The sequence below is a fragment of the Macrosteles quadrilineatus genome, unplaced genomic scaffold, assembly GCF_028750875.1.
Source record: "Macrosteles quadrilineatus isolate MER2022 unplaced genomic scaffold, UCM_ALF_1.0 Scaffold_4__1_contigs__length_99947679, whole genome shotgun sequence".
Classification (NCBI taxonomy): domain Eukaryota; kingdom Metazoa; phylum Arthropoda; class Insecta; order Hemiptera; family Cicadellidae; genus Macrosteles; species Macrosteles quadrilineatus.
The window spans coordinates 55,914,447-55,942,151 of record NW_026542597.1 but is presented as its reverse complement, the minus strand read 5'-3'; the positions used below and the strand labels follow the sequence as shown (position 1 = coordinate 55,942,151).

Below are 27,705 nucleotides of genomic sequence, written 5' to 3'. Positions count from 1 at the left end.
TTTCTTCCTATTTTTTTCTGGCATTGGTGGTAGGGTTGGTTGCCAGCTGGAGCTGAGGCTGAGACTTTGAGCACAGATATTGTCTATGCTTTGAGACTTATCAGTATCACCCACTGAGCTAAAATTATAACTGGAGCTATCACCACGCAGTATTGCCATAGATAGATATATAAGTAAGTTATTATATATCTATGAGTATTGCCCATTGCCAGTATTCTTGTTCTTGTTCCTTGTTGTATCCTAGGACAATCCTAATTCTTGATCAAATAGTAGTTATATAAACAATGTATTTCAACTTATTTCTGGGAAGTTTATAGTGTTCAAGTTCAAGTCTCAAGTTTGGTAGTACCATGTAGTACTGATTTTTGACACTTGGTTATTATTTCATTCGATTCACTCACTTCACTGTCATTGTCATTTCATTTCGTTGTGATTATTCTTTGTCAAAGGCCTACCAGCCTACCAAGTACCAATCATACTGTTGTTTTAACTATTTATTTGATTGACTTCTATTGCCAACTTGTAATGTTACTTTTTAAATTTCTTTTGAAAATGTCTAGGCCTACGTGTTTTTAAATATTATTTTCAGGTAGGTACTACAATCCCCATTATCTGGATTAGAAATCTTGGTTTTTAGCAATTCAGTAAGTTAGTTATTTTTTGGTTAGCTTTACTTCAGCATTACATTGGTTAAGTTATTATTATGATCTGATATTATTTAGAATTAATTCTTTTAGCTACATTTGAATCAGCATAAATATTTAAGGATTGGTGTCAGGGGTTTTAGTCGAAACATTAATTTAGGTCTTCTGGTTCCATAATATAAAATCAACTTAACTTACTGTTGTAAGATATAAAACACAATACCCCCCACCGCAGTAAACCTACAGAAATATCAAATTTAGGTAGACTTCCGTATCTGTTGGCACAAACAACCGAATGAAAATATTGATAATTTGATTGTTTCATTCGATATATCGTTTGGTTAAGTTAGCCTAGTTAGGTTACACTAGGTACTAACCTAACTAAAACGATATAGCGAATAATCAATATACTGATCAATATTTTAACTCGGTTGTTGTGTCAACAGATACGGAAGTCTACCCGCGAATTGTTATTTGTCTGATTGGATTTTTACTAAAATATTTCCATAAACAAGACATATTTATTCTCCATTTAAGTTAACATGGTATCGTTCTTAACTTTCGGTAGGCCTATGCCATTTTATAGCACATCTACCATAGCCTTAATTAATTAAGTTAACGTTCTACCACCACTGCACCTAAACAATAGAAAAAGTAAAGTTCTCATAAGTTAGTGTAGGGTAACACAGATTTTTGTTGCTGCTTGGTTAAAATTAGCTGTTGTCATAAATGCGAACAAAATAATACCTTAGTGCTGCACCCTTTTGGCAAACCTTAAAGTTTTTAATGCTATTGAATAGAATAGAACCAACACGTGTAGTTGAAACAGCTGACGAAATTCTTTAATTCCTTTTAAATATGAAAACTCATAAGGTTAACATGGGAAACTCCAGAGCCACTGGGACGGAGCCCGAGGGCAGTTTAAGGACGTAAATAGGCCTATGTGTTAAGTGGGTGCGTAATCTATATTTGTGTAAAGTACGAACCCTGTCGGTTTAGTATTTGTCATGTTTATTGTAGGCCTGATGATTTTTATTGAATCTTTTATAATGTTCAATCTTTTATTGAATCTTAAATAATGTTTATTGAAATGTTTAACATAATCCAATCATTTTATGATTTTAGGTTGGACTATTCATAGAGCATCTGTTGACCTCCATCTTGCAGTATAATGGCAGAAGTAAACGTTAAGAAATTTGAGTCAGTTGGTTTCAATCCAGATAAATGTAAGTTTTCAATCTGTTTCCAATGTCACAGAAATATGTTTTTTTTTTTATGAAGCCTTCTCATGCATTTCTGATAATTATAGGCTTTTTTTTGACTTCCCACAGTTTTTTTTATTAACAATATGAGCATGTTCTAAAAATTTTAGAACATGCTCATATAGTTGGGTCTACTTAATACAGAACTGTTTCTAACAATGTTTTTCTCATTTATAATCAGGGACAATGTTTATTGGAAACTAAGTAGGCTAAAACTATGGGTCAGAGTTGCCACCTTTGGTTAGGGAAAATCAGGATGGGCCCCCCTCCCCCCTAGATTAACACATACATAAACATGGGCTTATGGGACCAAGGCAAGACTGTCCCGACAGAATCGAGACGAGTGGCAACCCTGCTATATCCGGGTACTCGATGCTGACCATAGTTATATTTATTTTAGTTTAACTGCATTTGTGTAGGAACATTAAATTGGTGAGTATGTTTTTTTTTCTAGATGTGAAGGAAATATCTCAAGTCTGTGTGGGGGGACAAGAACTTCAACAATTTCGATCAAAGATCCAAACACTAGCCGAGGACAGCAGTGCGGCTTTAAAGAAGAATGTGTACCACAATTATATGCAGTTTATCGAAACTGCAAAAGAGATTGCACGTATCCTTTGACATTGCCACATCTATTGTAATGTTATTTTAAGATTTATTCATTAGAAAAGAAGCTGTACCGTACTATTTAAATATTTTACACCTTGGAGTCCCAATAGTTGAAACCATGCTAATCCTAAAATCAACCTAACCCAAAAAGAAGCAGAAAAAATAGTAAAATATTTCTGGACTTCGAAAAGTAGAGAAAAAAGTAGTATCCAAGTTCAAGATCACTGCTCTTCTGCTACTACTCGTCCACCATATTGATTTTACCTCCGATCATTGTCACCTACACACAGTGATGTTTAAATTGCAGTGTACTAGGATATTATGTAAACTCTTACCTTTGCCTCATAAAAGTAATGTATGTCATTAGCAGATAAAAGTGCCTTATCCAAAGTTTCACTAACCCAAACGGGGCTTCATCCCAATTAGTTAGTTTTAATTACCGTAACCGTTCTCTATAACTTTAGAGAACATCAACATATAAATAAATAAATATTGTAGCTATTTTTCTAAAATGAACCAATCGTGATAAATACAATTTGGAAACACATTCAGTTCTACAAATTCGCTTACCGGTACTATAAATTTTGAAATTAAATTTTACATTTGCCTTGAAATGATGGCTCATTGTAACCTTGACAAACCTGGTAGACCTGGAAAGTGAGATGTACCAGCTGTCACATATGTTGACTGAGCAGCGGACTTTGTTGTCAACCCTGGCCAGCTCCTCTGTCGCACCGGCCGCTCCGTTGGAGAGCCCACAGCAGGAAGTGAAAACAGAAGACCGGAGAGTCAACCTGCTAACAGCGATTGCGGAGAAAGTCGAAGGATGTGCTGTGAGTTTTCATTATTTTTAAATATTGTGGATCAGGTTTAGCACAAAGGCCATCCAGAAAGTAACAGATGTTTTGCATCAGCCATTGTAGTATCAAAGCGTTTCTACACTCTGTACGCATCCAGCATAAGTAGCCTGAGCATCATATTACTCGTACATATTTTCTGCAGTGGAGTTTTAAAATGGGTGATGTAATTGCACTATCTTGCCAGATGCACTCTGGGATCAGAATTTTGTTATTGAAAAACCACTAGCCGATTGAAATTTATTGCCAGCTTTGTGACGTTTATGGCAAAGCAGTGATGAGTGAAGGCCAAGTTAGACAGTGATGTGTTGGCATCAAATTGTTTAAAACTCCTGCAATGTCAGTGCTGCAGCAAGGCTGTTTTTTAATCATCCGTTAAAATCTTAAAAACCTCTGAAGCACAACATTTTTGTTCATCAAGTTTTTCCAAACCAATTTCACTAACCAAATGCCTTTAAATTTAGGGAAAATATTCTGCGAGTTCCTTGATTGTGGAACGGCAATTGTTGCTGATTTTGTCATAGATTTTTCCAACAGTACCTCAGTCTATTAGTCTAGATAAACCTACTACCGCTGTCCTCAATGCAAAAGTTGGTTCGGTAATTTTTAAAATAATTTCACCACTGTCTCACACAGCCTTCACTCAGTGATAGCCACCCCAAAAGTTGCGCTAACATGTACGTCTCTGTAGACAAATATTTTCGCTCACGTTTTGTTGTTGGTGATGTTGCTTTGCAAATGTTTGAATATCAATGCTGTTGTTTAGAAGGATGTTCTATTACAGAGCCTGTTAGACTACAAGGACCGTGGACTGTGTCATGAAGGAGATCTGTTAGAGTTAGATCCTGTGGAGAGTGTTCCATTGCATAGAGTACATGCCTACCTTCTCACCGACATACTGCTCATCGCCACCTGGATATCTAACAGGTAGACTGCTGCTTTACGGTTGGTGTTATATATGTCTTTTGAATATTTATTAACTACAGACTAAATCTATATGATTGTTCCAAATTAATTTACAATCGGTTTGCACACCTAGTAATTTTTTGCATTTAACAAATTCATCTAGATAAGCATTCCTACTAGTCAAGGAATATACAGTCTTTTGAGTTTTTTATTCATTAGTTTTAATCACCAAGTTAGCTTCTGAATTTCCCCCTAAAGTTAGCATATGAATTTCTCTCCAAAGTAAGGTTATTTAATAATAACTTTAAATGAAGAAGTTAAGCTAAAATATATTAAACTATAGCATAGATTCATTATTATAGCCAGATACATGGTGAAAAATACTTATAAGAAAGGGTATAGGGTATAAAGCAACAATCTAAGTCATTGCGAAAGCTAATATTTTCCAAATGACCCAATCAAGTTTCTGTGACACATTTTTCTTGTAATTTAGGTCAAAGTTTGTGAAAGACTTTCTGAATGGTTTTAGATTGAAACTCAGAATTTGTTTTCCAGGCGAGGCCCAGCAAAATACAAGTTCCAGGCGCAGTACGAGCTGGATAGCCTGGCGGTGGTGAATGTGCGAGACCTCGGCAACGTGAGGTACGCCTTCAAACTGCTGGCCTTCCCCGACTCCAGGGTTTTCCAATGCTCCAGCCTCAATGCCAAGGTAGGATATAATCTTCATCTAAGCTGAAGCCCTCAAGGAAGGTTATTAGCTTGTACGTTAGAGGATTGTTAATGATTTAGGAAATGAAATATGGTGGTTTTGGCTACCTTATTTGTAAAAGTAGGGGGAGCGAACTGGCGTAGGGGTTAGAACGCGGGACTCCAGTCCCTGTGGTCCTGGGTTCGATCCCCACCAAGTCACCAATGGATTTTATCTAAGTGATAATGCCGCAACCCCTAGGTCTAGCCTGAAGTAATGTGAAAACAATCCCTGGCTTGTGCCTAGCGTCCTAGGAAAAAAAAAATTTGCAAAAGTAGGCCTACAGATTGTTTGTATAAAAACACTGGGATTTTAAACAACCATTGCTCGGGGACAGTTCAATATAATCAAATGATTTTAACGTCAAATTGAAGGGAAATGAACAAAGATTTACATACTTTGATACAATTTGAAATAATTTGATAAAATTCAGATTTTCATCAATCTTATTTGAACGTAAAACTGGCCAAGTCTGTACGCTTAGGGCGATCGGTGGGTTTATCTGATGCTTAACTGAATTTTTTAGGCACAAAGACTCTATCTTTTACAGATAACATCATGAAGTGTCGATTTAATTATGTTCAACTGAAGACTTCGTCGGGCAATCGCATTTTCGAGCTTCTGATGCAGAATTGTCAGATTTCTTCAACTATGTCCTCGCTTATTTATAGCCGGCCAGGTGAATGCTTTTCAAAACACTACGGTGCCACGAAACTCATTAAAGCCGCGTCAAATTTTGTTATAAAGTAGATTAAAATTTAGACTAATTAAGCAATCGATATAAACTCTGTGAACCACAGATTACACTATGTGCCTTCTGTTGTGCCGTAAGCATCGCACTGACGACTGGCGCCAGGCGTGTGAGTGGTGGCCTATCACCCCGCACCTGATTTGCGCATGCCAAGGTCAAAGTTTGGAAGTTTCCTCCCTTGCTACACGGGAAACAAAACTTATTATTTTAGCTTCAATTTGACGTTAACACATTTATTTACCTTGAATAGTACTCAAGCAATTACCATTTAAAATCCTGGCATTCTTTAGCAAACACCCTGTATTTTACGGGATCCTTAAAAAAAAAGGTCCATGGAACATAAGTGAAGGTGTAACGTCTCCAGTCTGGGCACAGGTTCCGATGCCCACACTTAAATCATTCGCTGACTGAATTTAAATGAATACTAGTTGCTCTGCCCGTGCTTCGCTACGGGGTGAGAATGCAGTTTTAAAAGTATAATTCGGTTTTACTTTAAGATACTATAATATACTATGAGAAACAGTTACAACACACTTACCAGGAAACATATAGGCAAAAGCTCAATCCTGCTTATTGATTATTTAAATTAAGATCTCTTAATTAAAGTACTATCATTTTATATAGTGTATAGCATTTAAAATATATGCATTTAAAGTATAATTCATTGACCACATGGTACCAAGAAACAATTTTCCTTGCAAACAAATTAAATTAAATAGCAGAACAGCATTTCTGACAACAGCTGTAGTTTCATAACAATATTTGTTTCCCATGTTAATCTTATGGAGAAATACGAAACTTTAAAGGGCCCCCAGGCCTCACTCTGATTATTTCCCCAAAAAGAAAGTTTCCTGCAAAACTTCACGTTACGCTCTTTCCAATGACACCAAAAACATGTCAATCGGTTCAGTAGTTTCGGAGGAGTAATTGTCACAAAAATCCTGCTTGCGTATTAAATAAGTATAGATACTTACCTTACTTACCTCCTTAGCCATTGAAACCTCAGAAGGTTTTTGGCCTCGCCAACGATGCTTCTCCACTCTTCTCTATTCTCCGCTGCCTCAGGAGTAGTGCCCAACACAGCCACATCCTGCAGCACCTGACTCATCGCAGTCTCGGCCTGCCGAGTGGTCTTCTGCCTTCTGGTTTGTTCTGGTCCACAGCTTTTATTAATGATCAGTTCTCTCTCCTCCACACATGTCCAGCCCATCTCAATCTCCTGCTTTTTATCCTTGCTACTACATCTGGATGGTGATACACATCTCTCAATTCTTTATTCTTCCTAATTCTCCAGCCTTCTTCATCTTGAATTGGTCCATATTTTTTTCTTAGAATCTTGTTTTCAAAAATAATAAGTTTCTTTTCCCATTCTTTTGTTAGTGCCCATGTTTCTAATCCATATTGTAGTACTGGAAGAATGATCGAGTGGTAGATTTTAATTTTGGTATTTTTGGACAGAGTTTTTGACTTAAGCATATTGACTAGGGACTAGTAGGTTGCTGAGGCTACAATTACTCTATTTTGAATTTCTTTTTCCTCTTTTGTTATCATGGTTTATTGTTATGCCGAGGTATACAAACTCATCCACATGCTCAAACTCCAAATCATCCACTTTAAAGATTGGAGATCATTTAAAGAAGGAGATCATTTTAAAATTCTCTTTCCTGACTACTCCTTCGGTTCTAGCCACTTTCATATTCTTAGTTTTTTGATGGTTTATTGTTAGCCCAACATGGTTGGCTTCTTTTATTAAAACTTTTGTTAAGCTCTCTAGATCCTTTCTGTTTTCTGCAAGAAGTGCCACATCCTCAGCAAACGCTAGCACATTTATTTTGGTTCCAATATTAATTCCTGCTGCTAACTAAATGAATATACTTAGTGTAGTTTTATCAAGAAATTGTTTAAATAAATATATAAACTTTGCTCCTGATGTCACCAAACATTTGAAGAAATGTACATTGGGCTACATTTCACACATACTTTAAGAACGAGCAACCATAATAAACCTAAATTATTAATACTTGTTCTTGAGACTGGGATGGGAATGCCACACATATACAGTATTGTTGAAATATGATTTGTGTGAATAGTTCATTTTGGTATCACATGTGTTCTATGTATAAGTTAGTTGTCATGGATACCAGATGTGTTGTGTGGAAAGCTATGTTGTGGTTTTGTATTGAGTAAAATTTGTACCTAAAACACCTTTCTCTTTATCATTCTACATAATTTAAGTCCATTTACAACAAGTATAAATCAAATCAAATCAAATCAAATCATCTTTATTCCATAGACACAAATTGTATATTGAAAAGTACAATAGTGTATAATCTTCTGTTCTGAGTATGATAGTCAATAAGACATTATGAAATTAGCAAAGTTGCATTTTTCCTCAAGTTTGTTTTTATTTGTTTTTAGAAAGAATGGTTGGATCAGTTCGAGAAGGCCAAGAAAGCAAAAGCAAACCAAGAACATCCAAAACGAGAAGCAGTTTCAATATCTGACCAACACTCCTTGGTTCATGTTGATTCAGTAGACTCAGCTTCCAACCGTAAGTTTGAGCCTGTTAAGATAATATTGATAAAATATTTATTTGAGTTAAGTTCCCCACTAATAAGTCCCAAAAAAACTCTGCATCTGATGACCCAACCGTCTGGATACATTATCGAATCCAAAAATATTTTTATGCAAGGTTCACATTACCCCAAAGATGTTAATTACGAACGAAATGCAAGCGATCCTGGTAATGAACTGCATAACTAGTTACTTCAAGAGTCATTCAGTTCTTTGCCTTTCATATTTGGACCTAGTGCCGTTTAAGGACATTGAGACAGAGACACTAGCATTACTCATAACTGATGATTAACGACCGAGCCAATAACAGTTAAGCTTCTCTTCAGCAAGTTAAATTTATCTATGTCAATGTCATGATGTTGTAAATGTAGTGCCTATCATAACAACAAAAAAGGTACTCTATTTATATCTCAGTGAAAATCTTTGTTGTTTTTTTTTTGTTTTTTTTTACCCAGCTTTTAACTAGACACGTTTTCAATCCATATTATGCTGTGGTAGTGGTACTGCACCAAGATTGATAAAGTTTTTTTTTTGTCCTAGGACGCTAGGCACAAGCCCGGAATAGTTTTTCACATTACTTCAGGCTAGACCTAGCTAGGAGTTGCGGCATTATCACATGGATAAAATCCATTGGTGATTTGGCAGGATATGAACCCGGTACCTCTGGAATCGAAGTCCCGCGCTCTAACCACTAGATCAGCCCCAGATTTATAAAGTATTTGAGGTGGGCCAAACTGAGGGGGATGCACGTGATGACATTGGTTCATATACGGAAATTTAAAACATACCACTTTTTTTAATTCCTATATTTGAGCTATATATTGAAATGAGGTGCAATAGAAGCTAGCAGACACTAGCAAGCCAACGTTTTTGCTGATAAGTTTATTTGTTAGAACCCAGTGTACAACCAATATACTTTAGACAAACAATTCAGAGAGCTTTTCAGGACCAGCTGGTTTTCATCATTCTTCATATAGCCTACCTTTTCCTACTGTATAATAATATTGCAGTTTTTTTTACAGCTTTTGGTGATCCTGATGAAGACAATTCAGATGAGCATGAATGGTTGAGCGAAGTTTCTGAAGACCTAGATGTGCTGATAGCCCAAAGACACTTTGAGGAAGCTCACGCTTTGATCGAGAAAACTAAAGAGTGCCTTGAGAAAGCTCCCAATGTGCCTACTAATTTAGAAATAAGGTTGGTTTTTCCTTAACAATTACTCCCACCATTCTTAGTAGACATACTGTTCATACAATACCAGTGTTTAAGTAACAGTTGACTCACGATTATCTATGAGTGGATTAACTTCGCTGCGGATTAACAACGATTGCAAACAAAATTTTGATCCAAGTTAAATGTAAGCTACACAGTGACGAGCAAGATGTTTAGTGTGAGGAGACCCATCATCTTGCGAGCTGCTGTTTACTTCTCCAACTACCAATGCGAGTCACCCATTACAACCATATCCATATATAAATCCCAAAGTACCCTTGAACTTTTGAGAAAACTAAAAGTCACACCCCCATAAACCATATATTTAAAGTGTTCATCATGACGAGAAACCTTGCGTATAACTATTCATTATTTCATAAATTGACCTTTAAGGTCGTAATTCCTTTCTAAAGGGAACTTTCCATATACCTAATGTTGAAAATACTTTAGCTCCTTATTAAAATCAGGTGTGATTATTTTTTTGTATTACTGTATTCTGATTTGTTTATTTCAGCTTAACTCAACCAATCAATAGTTTTATTAATACTTATATGGAGTCAAACGAGGTAACAGCTAGTTATGTTAAGTTACATTTTGTGTGGTCCAATTTTTGTTTTTACTAGGCCTATATTATACATGTAGGGAGTGCTGGATTTAAAAAAATGAGGTTCCGGAACTGTTACCTATTGAATGTGATTTGTATCTATTTATGCCAATATTTTTATCTTCCCGAAGAGAGGTACAGAAACTCTGTTCCTCCGCAAATTGGGCACTGCATGCATATAGGTGGAAGAGCTTATATTATTAATTTTCTAAATACAAGTGTGTGAAACATAGTTAATATTAAAAGGATGTATGAGGATACTGAATTTGAAATATTAACAGAAATTTAATATAAATCAATCAGTTTACATAAAAAATAAACAATTCTCTTTAAATAATTAATGAAATGGCGTTACTCCAGCCCCAACATCAAACTCTCTAAGGGTCCTCCAATTCTTTCTTGTTCTCCTTAGACACATGCGCTTAATGTCACATTGATGGTTTTTAACCTTATCCAGTAATATTTACACATAGGTACTGAATTTGAAATGTGTTATTATTACTAAAACCTGTATTGAATCTTAACTATACATTCCAAGCCAATGTTAGCTATTTCCTGGGAATTTTAGGTTATTTTTTTGGAATATTAGGAATTTTATACAGGGACGGTGGCGACATCCTGTAATCCAGCTACTAGGAGGTCACAAATTGTGGATATTTATAGGCATGCACTGTGGATACGATACTCCCTGGTGTGGATTAACGTCCGCACTTGTGAGTACTACGACTATCCGCAGTACTATTCTGATAATTAGACCAATTCGTTAATACCAAAGCATAAATGTGTTTTGGATTCCACTATAAACTGTAGGTCCCTTAGTTGTCATTAGTTGTATGGGCTATTAATTAACAGCTGTGTCTAAGGAATATGTCGGCCTTAGTCACTAACAAGACTACAAGATCGCGCCACTCATCTCCATTCATACTTGGCTTAAAATACCTACTTTGTATGGTCGCCATTTCATTGAAAAGTAGGGATGGTCAAGTCTCGAAATTTCGGGAAATTTTCGGGAAATTTTAAATCTCGTTACACGAGACGAGATTTCTTTTTGGCCGAGATTTTTATCGAGACGAGAATTTAAAAAAAATAAATAAAAAAAATAATTAAAAACGCCTGCAGAAAGTCAATGCAATACCCGCAATACAGGAGCGTGTTGTAGTTGCGTTTCCTTTGCGAAGGCGTTCTTATTTAATTAATTCTTTAAATGTCAATATTACTTTAATTATTTTAATAATATTACTTTAATAACATTTGAGAAGTTTTGTTAAGTGTAAGCAGTGTGAGGAATGTTTTATTACTATAAAAAGTCAAAACAAGTAACAATTTTATAAAAATTAATATTGCTTTTATTTTATGATTTATTTTATTTTAGGATAAGTTGAACTCTATCCTAACTGATATCACTATGTTTCCTAATCGTAGGCATTTTTAATAAGTTAGGCGTGATTAATAAAAAAATGTTATGCTGATGTTTTTTAATAAAAGATTGTAAATATTCTTGCCTATTATCATTATTTTTGTATTTAAACAGTCATCTAACAATGTTACAAAATCAGGTAAAAATTTTGAACGTGCATTTCCCGTTGTGTATGAGAAGGGAAATCCCGTCTCGATCTCGTCTCGAAATTTTATGAGAAATAAAAAATCTCGTCTCGTCTCGTCTCGAACTAAAAATCCAATCTCGTCCATCCCTATTGAAAAGTGATTATTAAAGTTAGGTTTCCATTATCCACAATGTTGATCGTATATAATCACTCAGCCACTCATTATAGTCTACTGTATTGTACAGCTGTTACCACAGAAAACACCACCACAGAAATGCTATTGCATGGCAACGCTGGTGGCGCTGCCTACGGATTGACAGGCAAAGCTCTCTCAAACCGCTTAATGCTTTTTACCACGCGGTTGGCATTCTGGGTTATAGTAATATGTTTTCTGTGCTGTTACATATTGTTTCAAGGGACTGTAGTCATCAAAAAAGTTTTACATCCGGTTAATGACAACAATTATATATTTTTATAACACAGTACAAACAATTAATTACTTGTCACCCACAAGATCTAAATAAATTTTCCTGCTAAGAGTTTTGCTAGACTAGTGGAAATGCTACTGGCTTAGAATAAAAGCAAGAATACTAGAATAAAACCCGGTATGGATCATAAACATAAACAAATGACGTTGTTGGCCCAAATCCTGTACTAACAGCAACAGCATTAACATAATAATGTTTTGGCAGTTCCATTCAAGCAATGCTAAATAATGTTTATTTTCAAGCCAAAAAATAATAATCATGAATAAAATCACGTCATTTGTTTCATGATCCATAACGGTTCTTTTCAAGTATTCGTAAATAAAAGTAACTTATTTTAAATTCATTGATGCAGCACTTTTTGATAGGTACTGAGAAAATGTCTCGTATAATTAATATTTACACTTGACTAAATGAATAGTGAATATACAGTTTCAGTGGACTTATTAAATTATGTTGAAAATAAATTCTTATTTACAGTTTTGATGATATTTTTGAACTTACACTTTAAAAAGTCCAAGCTTTTGCAATCAAAGTTCTATAAGAATGTGAAATATTTTAGACGAAAGTTAGACCAACGAATCACTAGTCTCATCAACGCTTTGACAGCTGAGTTGACTGTGACATCAGAAAAGAGTTTCCAGGGTGGTTTACGAGCGGCTAGGAGGTCTGTGCGCCTACTCAACCTACTTGGAAGATCAACACAAGTATGTGATTTTAAAATAAAAAAGTCTTAGGCCTGCACTTTTGTTCTTCTTTTTGCCTAGTATTAATTTTTGGTTTCACCCTTGGTTTTACAAAGTTACATTTATAACTCATTCAAACTATTTATTTTCTATACGTAACTAACTAATGTATGCATCGTAAATCTGATACAAATGACCATGAAAGGTAATGTGTTCTGGCTTTTGGCTGATTTAGTAGTAAGAATTTTTTTGAATCCTTAGTGTTTCACAGCCACGGCTATTTCCTTAGATAATATGGGGTCATTACATTTACATTTACATTTACATTTACATTTGTTGTCATGAGAGCCGAAGCCCCCTGACTACTTACCCGGTACCTATCCTTCAGGACATACCCGGGCCCCATGATGTAGGCCGAAGCTTACGCATCAACCTTTAGCACATCATGGGCGGATGACTTAAGGTCATCAGGCTCGCCGGCTGCCGAAGCAGACCCTTCGGAAAGAGGGTTGCCCCTCAATCCTAACCAGGGATTCCGGCTGCTTGTTTAAGCGTCACTCCACCTGGGTTCCACTAGGTCGGAACCTAGAGGTCCATAGTAGAGCGCCCCGACGCATTTAGTGCAAGCAACACTCGGGACCTATCTCATCCCTGACAGGCAGAACCCGCCATCAATAGCCAGGAGGAAGGGGACCATCAGCACGCTGACAGGGGGAACCCCAACCTCCCATTTACACCGCTGCCCGATCGAGGCCTGACCCATTGCTGGGAACCAGAGATATCCAGAGCGATAGATCCCCAGATACCCCTGGCGGGCTCGGACCCAGCACCCGATCTACTTCGTTTGCCTGTCAGACCCAACATCACTGCCAGGCCATCAGGGTTTCCCAAAAGGAGGCAGGTATAGAAGTGGGACCCACCCGGATGAACCTATCCACCAGAGGTGGCGACACCCTTGACTCAATTGAGGTTCCGGGAAGAACCCCCCACACTCAAGATAACCATACCGTCCGTGCTCAGAGACAGGGATAGGTTTGCATAAGTACCTACAAACCGTTGCCCTCACACTGCGGAAAGTTACGTTGCCCTTGAGTGTCCCCGTGAGCTGCGGGTACTTGCCCGTTTTCACCTCCAGGAAAGGTTACTTCTGGAGGACTACTAATATGGGGTCATTATTATTATTATTATTATTATTTGTTGTCATGAGAGCCGAAGCCCCCTGACTGCTTACCCGGTACCTATCCTACAGGACATACCCGGGCCCCATGATGTAGGCCGAAGCTTACGCATCAACCTTTAGCACATCATGGGCGGATGACTTAAGGTCATCAGGCTCGCCGGCTGCCGAAGCAGACCCTTCGGAAAGAGGGTTGCCCCTCAATCCTAACCAGGGATTCCGGCTGCTTGTTTAAGCGTCACTCCACCTGGGTTCCACTAGGTCGGAACCTAGAGGTCCATAGTAGAGCGCCCCGACGCATTTAGTGCAAGCAACACTCGGGACCTATCTCATCCCTGACAGGCAGAACCCGCCATCAATAGCCAGGAGGAAGGGGACCATCAGCACGCTGACGGGGGGGAACCCCAACCTCCCATTTACACCGCTGCCCGATCGAGGCCTGACCCATTGCTGGGAACCAGAGATATCCAGAGCGATAGATCCCCAGATACCCCTGGCGGGCTCGGACCCAGCACCCGATCTACTTCGTTTGCCCGTCAGACCCAACATCACTGCCAGGCCATCAGGGTTTCCCAAAAGGAGGCAGGTATAGAAGTGGGACCCACCCGGATGAACCTATCCACCAGAGGTGGCGACACCCTTGACTCAATTGAGGTTCCGGGAAGAACCCCCCACACTCAAGATAACCATACCGTCCGTGCGGTATGGTTGCGTGCGGTTTCAACCCTAATATGGGGTCAGCAATTTAATGTAATTAGCCTATGTCAATTGTATTGAATTTTCTGTGTGTAAATCGTCTTCAAAATGCTCAAATTGATTGCCAAGGCCAATCAAGTGTTAGTATTGAACTTTTGTCTTGAAGATAAAATCTAAAGAGGTAAAATTAGCATCACTCAGTGCTACACAAACTCAAAAAAAACCTACTTAATTAGTGTACTTAGTTATTTTTCTTTTGTTTTCTACAGATATTCTGTGCAGGCCTCAAATATTATTTGAGTTCTAAACTTAATTTCTAAAAGGTAAATGCTTGGAAAAGTTATTTTTTTTTACCTTTTGCGGCCGAATGGCGAGTATAGGTCGCCGGGCCCCATTTTCCCGACTGCTCAAATGGTAACCTATACTCACAAAACATTTTTTTTAAATTCGACCTCAAAGGGTTAAGGTAGCCAACAGTAATGTTTCAATTTAGAATTTATATTTCAATGTGAAAAAATACAATTTTTCCACATGATTTGATATTCATACAATACAGATACATAGAAAAATAAAAATCAAAAGACAAATTTCTGACCTCTGAAAACTTGTTTCAGGCTTGTGATTTGTTTCTGCAACTCTGTACAAGCATCCTGAAAGCTCAGCTGAAAAGGGTAAAGAGGGAAGGAGCCACAATCACTTATGTCAAGAGACTTGGGGGAATATTCTTCACAAATCTGACGGACATGACAAAGGAGTTTTATGGTCGTGCTTTCCCTAATTCACCATCCCTAGCATCAGGTATGAGCTCAACCTGTATTTCCCGCAGTATTACTCAAACTGATATTTTTTAGTTTCTTCTACAGTATTGACATATTTTAAAAAACTTAAACTTATCTTAGCGTATGTACAAGTAAATGTTTGGATATCTATGGATTGAATTCAATTATTCTTAAACACGCTTCTTTTAGTATTTGTGAAGTATTGACCACAATATTTAATAGGATGATAGAAAAGGGTGTATACCCAACAGTACTTAAAAAAATTAAAGTGGTTCCAGTTCCCAAGAAAAATAATAATAGTTACGAAAGCTTCAGACCAATATCAGTTGTACCAACCATATCAAAGTTGTTTGAATTACTAATGTATAACCAGGTGTATGAATACTTTGAAAGTAATAACATGTTTACTGATAGGCAGTTTGGGTTTCGCTCTGGGAAGAGCACAAATGATGCTGTTGTTAGTTTAGTCATAGATGTGATTAAAAATATAGAGAACAAAAGACTGGTTTGTTTTCGCTCTTTTGACATGTCAAAAGCATTTGACACTGTTAATCACAACATATTAATACACAAATTAAAATTTTATGGTTTTCAAGACAATTCAATTAAACTTATCAATTCGTATTTAAAAAATAGAGAACAATTTGTTAGTTTCAAAAATGAGCTATCTCTAGGAAAAATTATAGACGTTGGTGTTCCTCAGGGTTCATCTTTAGGGCCACTACTGTTTAATATCTACATCAATGATCTGCCATACAATTTGTTAGGTGAAAATATTAATAGTTTTCTTTACGCTGATGACCTAGGCTTGAATGTTTGTTCTGAATCTAGAGATCAAATGAATCACATCCTGAAAATGCTACAGATCTGATCTGATTTATCAGTGGTGTAATGCAAATAGATTATGCCTAAATCTAAATAAATTGCAAGATTTGGAAATTTGTTTCTCAAATAGGCAGCCCCTATTAAATGAGATAAAACCTTTAAAATTTCTTGGAATTAATTTAAATTCAAAACTAGATTGGAAGGAAATTCAAAACTAGATTGGAAGGGTCACATTGACATAACCTCAACCAAGCTGTCGAAAGGTGTCCTACTGTTTAAGAAGATTAAAAGGTTGTGTAACACAAGATGTTATGATAATAGTGTATTATGCACAGATACATAGTTTATTGAGTTATGGAATATTGGTGTGGGGTTACCAATCATATTCCAAAAAGTTATTTAAATTGCAAAAAAGGGCGATAAGGCTTGTAAGTGGTGTACGCTCTAGAACTCACTGTAAACCTATATTTAAACATTTCAAAATTTTAACTTTACCTGCAATATATATTCTTCAAGTTTTGTTGTATGTAAAAAATCATTTGGAAATTTTTTCAGAAAATTCAAATAAACATAATTATGAAACCAGATTTAAAGACAACTTACAAACAGTGCTTTGTAAATACTCAAAGAGTCAAACAAACATTCAATTCATGGCAGCTAAATTGTTTAATAATTTATCAGTGGAGTCTCGGGAGTTGTCCTTGAACACTTTCAAATCAAAAATGAAAACATATTTATTACAAAAATGCCCGTATACAGTGGAGGATTTTTTTACATGTCAAAATATTTCTATTTAATTGTGCCTGTATTTTATATGTATATATATAATTTTTTATTGTACTGTCTTATTATATTGATTGATTACAAGTAAGTATTCATTTGCTGTATTTAATAACAGCATTATGTATTTTGTGACATTGTTAATGCATTGTGAAATGTCTACAACAATAAATTGATTTGATTTGATTTGATTACCTAAATAAATATGAAAACCCTAACGGATACAAGAAACGCAAAACTTTAGTTTAGACTCCTTCCCTTTCTGGTAGGCCTGCTATCCTATCTATAGTTTATTTTGTGTAGTAGGCCTAAATTAGTATGTTTGGTATTTCCAGTGTTTGTTGTTTGGGCTAGCCAAGAATTGTCCCATTTCACTTCACACTTCATCAAGCAAGTGTTCATGCCACAAGCTTCACTCACATCTCTGGCGGAATGTGTTGTGTCTGTACGATCTCAATGTCAACAGGTAAAATTTGTACTGTCTGAGTCTGAAAAAGTAGATTTTAAGTCAAGTATGAATGGAGATGAGTGTAGTATGAGTTACTGACTATGTTCCTTAGACAGGACTGTTAATTAATAGCACATACGACCAATGGCAACTAAGGGACCTACAGTTTATAGTGGAATCTGAACCACTTTTTACAAATTGGTCTAATTATCAAGATAGGACTGTGGATAGTCATAGTGCTCACTAGTGCAGATGTTAATCCACACCGTCACTAGGGAGTATCACAATTCACAGATTCTACCAATTCGTGACTTCCAACCAGCTGGATTACAGGATGACGCCACTGTACCAGTCAATATGTTTGTCGTTAGGGGGATGAAAAAGTGGGCTCTTCTTTTTTTCTCTTTTTTTATGTTGGTTAGGTCTTATGTTGTTGGGTATTGTAACTTAACTACCTTCATTAGCACTATATGCAATACTTCCAAGGTCAAACTTAACACTATATAAGGGTAGGGCAGTTTGACATTCACCAATATACCAAACAGACAACTCAGCCTTGTTGCAGATATTTTCTCCTCCAGGTTGTAAATTTCAGAGCACTATTGACTAATGAAGCACTGCCAGCCACCTTCTGCAACGAGACCAAAACGTTAGCACGCCATGTTAGTTATGTGACATGGTTCTACCCTAAAGACTGTGATTGTGCATTTTTGGTGAAAGTGTTTTTACTAAATCTATGTTGTGCACAATGCACAAAAAGAAGACAAAAATAAAACTTGAAATAAGTGAAGATATTTGATGAAATTGTATCATTGGCTCATAATAATCTCTCTAAATAAACTCTTTCAATGTATCACTGTTGAATGTGTAGCTTGGAGAGCTAGGCATGGACCTGTGTTACCAGCTGGATGGTCAGCTGAGTCCGCCCATCACCAGGTGTCTGACGGAGGCGAGAGACAAGTTGACGGAGGCGGTGAAGCTGCGTTGTGTCGAGGACAACTGGCGTCCACTGAACCTCAACACACCCTCAGCCCTACACAAACTGTCCACAGAGCTGAGTGATCAGGGACTCACTCTCACCAAGTATGTCACAGGTACGATATTGTAAAGTAGCTATGTCTCTGGTCACTGGAGTCACAGGTACGCGATCACAAAGTTTCACCAAACATGCCATAAATTAGGGGCTTATAAAGTATTGTAATGCAATCAAAGCAAAATAGTTAACTTTGTATAGTCTCAAATCTTTGCTGACGCTTTCTGCAATCCCGATAAATCTTTGCTGACGCTTTCTGCAATCCCGATAACATTGGAAGAATAAAAAGCTTGGGCTCCGCTCAATTTTCCAACTCTTAGGCTAGGTTTGAAAATCATGCCGCTCACTTCCCAAAATTACCCGACCCAAGTTTGGTCCAAAAATTATTTCCTTAACTTATCTCTCAGACCAACTGTTGGCTTGGCCTAACCTAGACATTTTTATGACTCAAGACTGTATAGTAGCAACTCTGTCAACCTACACTAAAATAAATTGGACCTTTTTATTGCAGGAGACAGCTGGGTGGAATTGACAGCCAACACCGTGTCCTTCACCAAGCTCTACCTGTCATTGGTCAATGATAGCCTACGCCTGGCTAACTGTGACATGGCCTATACTGTAGACAAAGTGTTGTATGACGTTCTCAGTGCGCAACTGAAACACCTCCTCACCTCATACAAGGCTGACAAACTGTCCCAGCAGGTATGACAGCATTTTATATTGATTATAACTAGTGTACCTGTTGCTCGAATTCGAGCAATTGCGAAGCATTACAGGCGTTATTTTAAAACGAATAACAGTCATAATTTCCGATGACTTTATAAGAGTCGATTTAAAGATTATGGAAATACTCAAGATGTACACAGCAGTTTAGATATTTTTTGTAAATAGCTTATCTTTTTTCAAAAGCTGGCCTTGTTTTTTAGTGTTTTCTACCAATTTTTCCCACTCATAGCCGCATTAGGTTGTATATAATAACGATTATAAATAAAAAAAAAACATTATTTCTATTTCTTGTACTGTACTTGGTTGTGTTCTATGACTTTCCTGTTTCCATTGTTTGCAAATCGGCTCTTTCAATTATTGCTCAAGAAATGTAGCACAGTGTTAATTCAGTTTTATTTTTAGTATATCAAATTGTCCAGTATTTCTCACTTTTTCCATTGTAATTTTAAAATTACACCAACCAAGTATCGTCTACTACAGATGCAATACGCCAAAGAATATCGTCTACGTTCAATCTCCAAGAAGTGGTAAAAAAGGCAGAAACCAACCCATACAATACCTAGATGTTAACTCCATAAGAAATAATTTTAAGAGCTACTGTGATATTAGGATTTTCCACTGATTTGGTAATAGAACATGATATTGCAAAACATGGCACGATTTAGAAGAAAATCGATTTTAAAATCAGAAAAAACCAACTTCATTTTGACAAATTTAGTAAATCACAATATTAACAGCTGTTTCATTAAAAAGTAGTGTAAATGTATGCATATGGTCGTAATGTAAACAAATCTGAAGAGGGAACTTTAAAGGCCTCTGGGGCAGAGCCCCAAGGGAATTTACCTTGTTTCTCTTTTGATGGCTCATTTACAGACTAAGACCTTTCTTTAGAGACCCCTACCAAGTTTCTACGCCCAGCCGTTCTCAGTAATTAGCTGTGACAAAACCCCGTTTTCCTCCATAAGAATAACATGGGATGGAAATTTAAAGGCCACTGGGGCAGAGCCCCAAGGGAATTTACCACGTTTCTCTTTTGATGGCTCATCTACAGACCAAGACCTTTCTTTAGATACCCCTACCGAGTTTCTACACCCAGCCGTTCTCTCAAATTAGCTGTCACAAAGAAAAACAGTTTCAAATTAATATATAGATGATTTAGTAATTTAAGTGTTGACTAATATTAGTTGATGAAGTAGTAGAAGTAAAAACTTAAAAAGTACATTTAAATATTTTTGGAGGTTGTTGTTCAATCCTAAAAACTTGGCGTGATGTGGACCAGATGGGTGCCGAGTTCAAAAAGTCCTGGACATGGAGAAAAAGTGTAAACAATTAAAACAGAGACATACTATACTGAATTTTCCTTTTGTTTTTCTTATATATGTTTTAATGTTTTACATATTAAGAACACCGTAACATTTTGATTCATAAAATCAACTTAAGAAAATACATGATTTAAAAAATCATGGTAATAATGCTGATTTACTAGACTGCTGGTAGTGTGGTGGCTTAGAGACAATATCGGCAAGGATTGTGACATGATGGATTAAAGCTGCATCTTTTGCACATTTCTTCCATACCCTAAATACAAACAATTTATGGGGGGGTGCCCGATTTTTAGGTCCGCCATCTTGAAATACGATGCCATCTTTGTTTTCTTTAGAGGAATTGAACTATTCATTGAAAATGGCCTAATATCACCCAAAAGGACGCTTTTACGCAATTTTTTATACAACATGTTTTGTTCACAATTAAATTTGCTATAAAATGAGATAAAAACCACTTCAATAACTTAAATAGTCTTGAAGATATAAACTGTTAAAGTTGAAAATTTGATATATTCCTCTACGCTACATGTAGTTTTTGCTATATATCACCCAAAAGGTCAACGGTACATATCTGTTATTATGATATATTTTATTCGTAATTAAATTTGCTACAAAATGAGATGAAAATCTCTAAATTAACTTAAATAGTTCGGAAGATAGAAACCGTTAAAGTTATAAATTTCTTTTATTTCTGTATGCAATAGGTCAGTGTTTCTTAAAAGTCCCCGCGCTTTGTTTTTTCTGCACGTATTGCGTCAGAAGACTGCAACTTCACACATCAATACTGGACCTAAAATAGTACTTTTTTAAGTACTTCTTGACTTTTTTCTCCCAAGGGGGGTCGGCCCACAAGGAGTAAGTTAAAAATCTTAAGTAAAAGCATAGGCCATGATGCATATCAAATTAAAGAGATTTACCTGTAGAACACGTTACCACAAATTGCACTTTAAAAGGACAAGTGGGTCAAAAGTTATACAGTTTTATAGTTTCGCATATTTATTTATTAATCAACGATCAACACCATTTCATCTCATTGCATAACATATAAAAAACGTAACGGAACTTAACAGCAAGGATAACAAGCAAAGCATTGATCAACAAGAATAAATGTATAACAAACTTAACAAGAATTGAATAAAAAAGATGTAAATAAATCTGGAATTCCATAAATTGATCGGTTTAAAGTGATAATATTTAGAAATTCTATCAAAATGTATCAACAAAACAAGAAATGCAATAACAAACTAAATCATAGGACCACTTTACTGTATAATGCACCAAGGATTATGAATAACAAGCAAGCAGCTATTTCCTAAAAGTAATAAAACTTGAGGAGAAAAAGTTGAGATTTTTAGGAATACTGTTTCCCAAACGATGTAGTCTTGGTAGCATGCTGTTGTAGGCATATGCTGTAGAATGATATCCCCTTTCAAATAGGTCCTGGGATCAGTATGGTCTGGAGCAGCGAAAATTTACCCTGCTCAGCAGCTCAGGAGAGTCAAGTTCTGCAATGAGAATCTTCCTCAGAAAACCAGGTCAGCAATACGCCTTCGAGAACTCAAGTGGTTTAGCCGAAGATGCTGTCGAAGATCCTCAAATGGGTACATTCCTGAATGGGTATCCCAGACGAAGTTCTACGATTCTAAAAAAAGAGCTGCACTCTTTCGATGTCCTGTGAAAGACCAACTGTATAAATGGGGACCATACAGCAGAAAAATATTCCAACAAGGGGGGCACAGCCCACACAGAGAGAACCCATTTCTGGATAATCTCAGAATGAAACCAAGGGCTGAGTTTGCTTTCCTTGTTAACCTGTTATCTTGATCATCAGGGTTGAGAGATGATGTAAATGATACTCCAAGGTCGTTGACAGAGGTGGATCTAACAAGTGCGTTCCCATTTATTGAATAGTTAAAAATAGAGAGGGTGTTGAGGTCATGTTGAATGAAACTATCATGCACTTGAATTCATTCAAAAGCATTCCATTTTGCATAAAAGACATTGTAATTCCATTGATGTCCTGCTGGAGGCATTTTGATTCTGAAAAGAACTTTCTACATGATTTGCGTTTGGGCAGAGATAAAACTGTTCGTACAGCCGACTTTTGGAATTTAAATAGAACTTCAGTTTTTAAAATGTCATAGTCCCATATAGGTATAGCGTACGCTATAGGAATAGGCTATAGCATACGCTAAATGAGGATATATTAGTCCGTAATATACGGATATTAGAACTTCGGAGGTAGATGTGTTCTTTAAACTACGTAGAACAAAAATTCCAGAACCGACTTTTCTTGAAACCTGCTTAATGTGATCTGAGAAATCAATATGTTTATCTAGTGTCAGTCCCAGAAACCTAACACTGTTAGTTGGATGAACTGTTGTGTCGTCCAGAAGTAGGCTGAATCCATTAGAGAGTCTCTTTGAAATAGAAAAGTGCAAAAGTTGGGTTTTTTTCGGCGTTGACGGAGAAAGGAATCAAACCAGTCGTTTAAGTTACTGGCTTCCCGAAAGGTAGTTAGCTCCAAGCTTTCGATGTTGCGGCTGGAAATGGAGAGTGAGGTGTCATCAGAAAATAGTGCTGGTTTGGCGGTTGATTTGCAAGATGGAAGGGTGTTAATGAAGAGCAGGAATAGGGTAGGTCCTAAAACAGAGCCCTGAGGCACCCCTCTCAAAATGGTGGTCTTGTCAGAGGAATATGCGCGAATGAAGCCGGTTGTCAAGAATCTTTGACAACGTCAGCCATATATTAATGAATATTGAAAATAAAATTGGTCCCAGTAGAGATCCTTGAGGTACACTAGAAGAAGCTTCAAACTTACAAGACTTCGCTCCAGCAAATTTCATTGTTAAAAAGTGATTCCACAAATAGTCCTCAAATCATACAAGTACTATTCAGTGATCCCTAATCCACCAAGCTTTGTCACGAGATAAGTGTGACTTACACGGTTGAAAGCCTTGGATAGGTCCAAATTGACAGAATCGTCCTTATGGTTACGAGAAAAGGCTTGCATAATGTCATCCTGGTACAGAACCAAATTGGTCGAGGTAGATCACCCTTTCTTGAAGCCATGTTGACAGGGCACGATGATATTTTTCACAGAAAAAGAGAGTCCATGAAGTAGAATTGCTGGAAATATATTAGCCAATGCAGGTTGTACCACCACTGGACGATGATTTTTGACAGATGTGTCACCTTTCTAGAAAATTGGTAGCACATTACCATTTTTAAGACCCCGAGGGAACTTTCCGAGCTTCATCAAGATGAGATGAAATGGTGTTGACCGTTACTTATAAATAAATATGCGAAACTATAAAACTGTATAACTTTTGACCCACTTGTCCTTTTAAAGTGCAGTTTGTGGTAACGTGTTCTACAGGTAAATCTCTTTAATTTGATATGCATCATGGCCTATGCTTTTACTTAAGATTTTTAACTTACTCCTTGTGGGCCGACCCCCCTTGGGAGAAAAAAGTCAAGAAGTACTTAAAAAAGTACTATTTTAGGTCCAGTATTGATGTGTGAAGTTGCAGTCTTCTGACGCCATACGTGCAGAAAAAACAAAGCGCGGGGACTTTTAAGAAACACTGACCTATTGCATACAGAAATAAAAGAAATTTATAACTTTAACGGTTTCTATCTTCCAAACTATTTAAGTTAATTTAGAGATTTTCATCTTATTTTGTAGCAAATTTAATTACGAATAAAATATATCATAATAACAGATATGTACCGTTGACCTTTTGGGTGAAATATAGCAAAAACTACATGTAGCGTAGAGGAATATATCAAATTTTCAACTTTAACAGTTTATATCTTCAAGACTATTTAAGTTATTGAAGTGGTTTTTATCTCATTTTATAGCAAATTTAATTGTGAACAAAACATGTTGTATAAAAATGTCGTAAAAGTGTCTTTTTGGGTGATATTAGGCCATTTTCAATGAATAGTTCAATTCCTCTAAAGAAAACAAAGATGGCGTCGTATTTCAAGATGGCGGACCTAAAAATCGGGCACCCCCCCATAAATTGTTTGTATTTAGGGTATGGAAGAAATGTGCAAAAGCTGCAGCTTTAATCCATCAGGTCACGATCATTTTGCTAAGCCACCACACTATGGTTAATTAGGCTACTGGCTCTGGCTACAGCGCTCTGGTTATGAGGTTTGTGTGGCTCATCGGTCTTAATGTCTTCAACTAGAGCTAGGTCAAATTTTTAAAGACAAGTTAAGTTACTGAGTAACTATTGACACAGACTGAGTTCTACAGTTTTCCACCAGTTGGATCCTAGCCTGCTATAACAGCAGTGTACCTTAACCTCAAAATGAGTTGATTTTTGTTTATTTGTATACCTGTACAAATTGAAATTTGGTTAGTCTTTCAACATGTTAATGTTGAAGAATTTGCAGGTGCTGAGTGAAACACTGAGTGTAAATAAACAGTTTCTTAAATAATTGTGTGTTACTACTTCAATTTTACTTAATAAAAAAATAATATAGGTACCACAATTTTTGCATTATATTTCAGCGACCACTGATAGTGAAAAATGCCTCATTCATATTGGACTCATTGGTGCCAGTTTGTGAAAAGTCGTTTGTAAAACACCTGAACACTCCTTCTCACCAACTTCCTTTGATCGTCAAAGAGTATTCTCCGAAGTTCAGAGAGAGTGGTACCAACATAATTGGTTATGTTTGAGGTAAATACAAGAAATACAAGTTTTTTTTTTATATCCAAACACTAATAAAATATCATTTGAGAGATTTTTTAACATATAGGGATATATATAACATTTTATGGTGATACCAAAAACGAGGACAATGCTTTCTTGAGCGCAGGAGACAAAAATTACTATACGACTGCTGGAGAGGTTTTGGATGAAAACATTAAATGATCACTGGAATAAATTGGTTATCTAATACGGTAGAACCCCTCATATCCGACCACGACGTGACCGGGGCAAGGTCGGAATGGCCAGTCTTTGCGACATCAGTAATCGTCTCCCATGACCACGACAACACCCATAAGTGTAGCTTGCAGTCTCCGCGACATCAGTAATCGTCTCCCGCAACTGCGACATCACCCAGGACTCCAGGAGCGTAGCTTTTAGCCTCCGCGTCTTCAGTAATCGTTTCCTGTGACTGCGGCAGCAGCCGTGAGCATAACTTGCAGTCTCTGTGACTTCGGTAATCGTCTCCCGCAATCACAGCAACAGCCGTGAGTGTAACTTGCATTCTGTGGGACATCAGTAATCGTCTCCTGCGACAAAACCCATGAGTGTAGCTTGAAGTCTCTTCGATGGCAGCAACACCCGCTGATTGGTGACAGTGGTGATCGTCTGCCGCGATTACGGCAACATCTGTGATCGGCCTTTCGGTTAACTGATCAAGCTCTGCGTTATCGTGCCCAGACAGGAAACAAGTTGACAGTGGACACTAGGTCAAGGTCAGATATCCCGAGAAGTCGGTTATTCCGAGGTCGGATATGAGGGGTTCTACTGTTAAGTGTTTCGTTTATGTTCAAATTTAAGCTAAATACATACACAAGGTTTATACATAATTTTACTAAAAGTTGATTTTCATAGATTTATTTTTAAAAACCAAATTTTAATTTGTGTGACATTATATCAAAAAATTAATTTTTACTGTTTGTCATTCCTTTTTCAAGTCTATTGTCTAACATTCTAAATTAAATTGAATAACTAAAAATAGTGTTTGCTGATAAAACATTTATTTATCTTGACTTTTTAGGCTGAAGTTGAAATATTCTTTTGGACAGACAGGGAGCTAAGGAGTGCTAGTCCAGTGAAAATCATCTATTGAAGAAAAGAGGTGATAAGATTCAATGAAGAATTTGGTTCTATGTAACGTTATAAAGCTTTAATCAAAAGTAATGATATGTAATATAACATAACCCACTTGTACAACACTTCATTTAACCCTAGATCTGGCGGTCATTTTATTCACCAGTGGCGGGTATATTTTGGCGCTTTTGTAGTGGTATCATATATTTTGCCACAGAACATTTATTTGTGAATATAAGTACACACATATATATATATTCTATTTCAGGGATGAATTTAGAATATAATGATATAAAAATATTCTTTTCATAGCAATGCGTTTAGGCGTAGTAGCAAAAGGTTTGCAAATTTTTGGATTATGCAAATTAGAAATTTCAAAAGCAACCCACAAGAAAACCACAAAATAATTTTTTACACATTTTATTTAACTGTAAAGTTTGTGTGAAATATGATTCCCTACGTAGAAATATCAATGTTTTTTAAATACTCATAAAAATAAAATTATAAAAAAATAAATTCTTCATACATATTTTCTTTTTTGAAAAACTACAAAATTTCTTTTTGTCACGTAGGAAATAATAGAATGCATCAACAAAAAATAAAATGATACTGTACAATAGGTAATAAAAAGATCTTTCTGAAAATATATAGTTATATTTAGTTGAATTCTAAAATGTCGGAGAAATTTACGTCGGAATGTAAAATTTTGAAGATTTTTTTACAAAAACATAATAGGTATTTATGACATAAAAAAAAAAAAAAATTTTACAATCAACCATATAGATTCACATGGAATTGTATGGAATTTATTGTAGTTTCAGAATATGTACTAATATTGTATACAATTTAATTGACAATCACCAAAAACAGCTGTTTTTGTAGTCAGGTGACCAAAACTTTCCACCGCCAAAATCTATTTTGAACTCTCTAGTTTTTCAAACTACCGTTTCTCGCTACATAATACTCACTCAATAATGTTTTATGCATGAAAATGAATCCTCAGAATCTCATCTTTCTAATGGTATAAGATTTATTGCGTTTTAAAACTGTTTTCATATTTTAATAATAGAAAAACCCAACCCATGTCATCTTGGTCTATAATAGACCAGCGCCACTGAGAACTCACGTTTTAGTGGTCGAAAATCGACCAGCGCCAGATAGAGGGTTAAACAAGTAGTGTCAATGTATATATTTGAAGAGTGTAATTTATTTAATAAATTAGCAAAACAATAT

At 36.4% G+C, this 27,705-nt stretch overlaps 1 protein-coding gene across 3 annotated transcripts; it reads left to right on the top strand.

The window, feature by feature from the left end:
* Positions 1-71: 71 nt before the first annotated feature.
* On the top strand, positions 72-27,632 carry LOC128991866 (exocyst complex component 8). Of its 3 annotated transcripts, none has more exons than XM_054415108.1 (15): positions 72-173; positions 1,770-1,870; positions 2,361-2,516; positions 3,164-3,348; positions 4,157-4,299; positions 4,834-4,987; positions 8,196-8,328; positions 9,374-9,548; positions 12,759-12,903; positions 15,370-15,553; positions 17,475-17,605; positions 18,459-18,681; positions 19,132-19,322; positions 25,197-25,368; positions 26,420-27,632. In XM_054415108.1, exons 2-14 carry the CDS (start codon positions 1,816-1,818, stop codon positions 25,365-25,367), a joined length of 2,046 nt encoding a protein of 681 aa, XP_054271083.1. In that variant the 5' UTR covers positions 72-173; positions 1,770-1,815; the 3' UTR covers position 25,368; positions 26,420-27,632. The 3 variants fall into 3 exon arrangements, with proteins under 3 accessions (XP_054271083.1, XP_054271080.1, XP_054271082.1); XM_054415105.1 differs by lacking the exon at positions 72-173 and adding an exon at positions 326-589; XM_054415107.1 differs by lacking the exon at positions 72-173 and adding an exon at positions 326-644.
* The last annotated feature ends 73 nt before the right edge of the window (positions 27,633-27,705 follow it).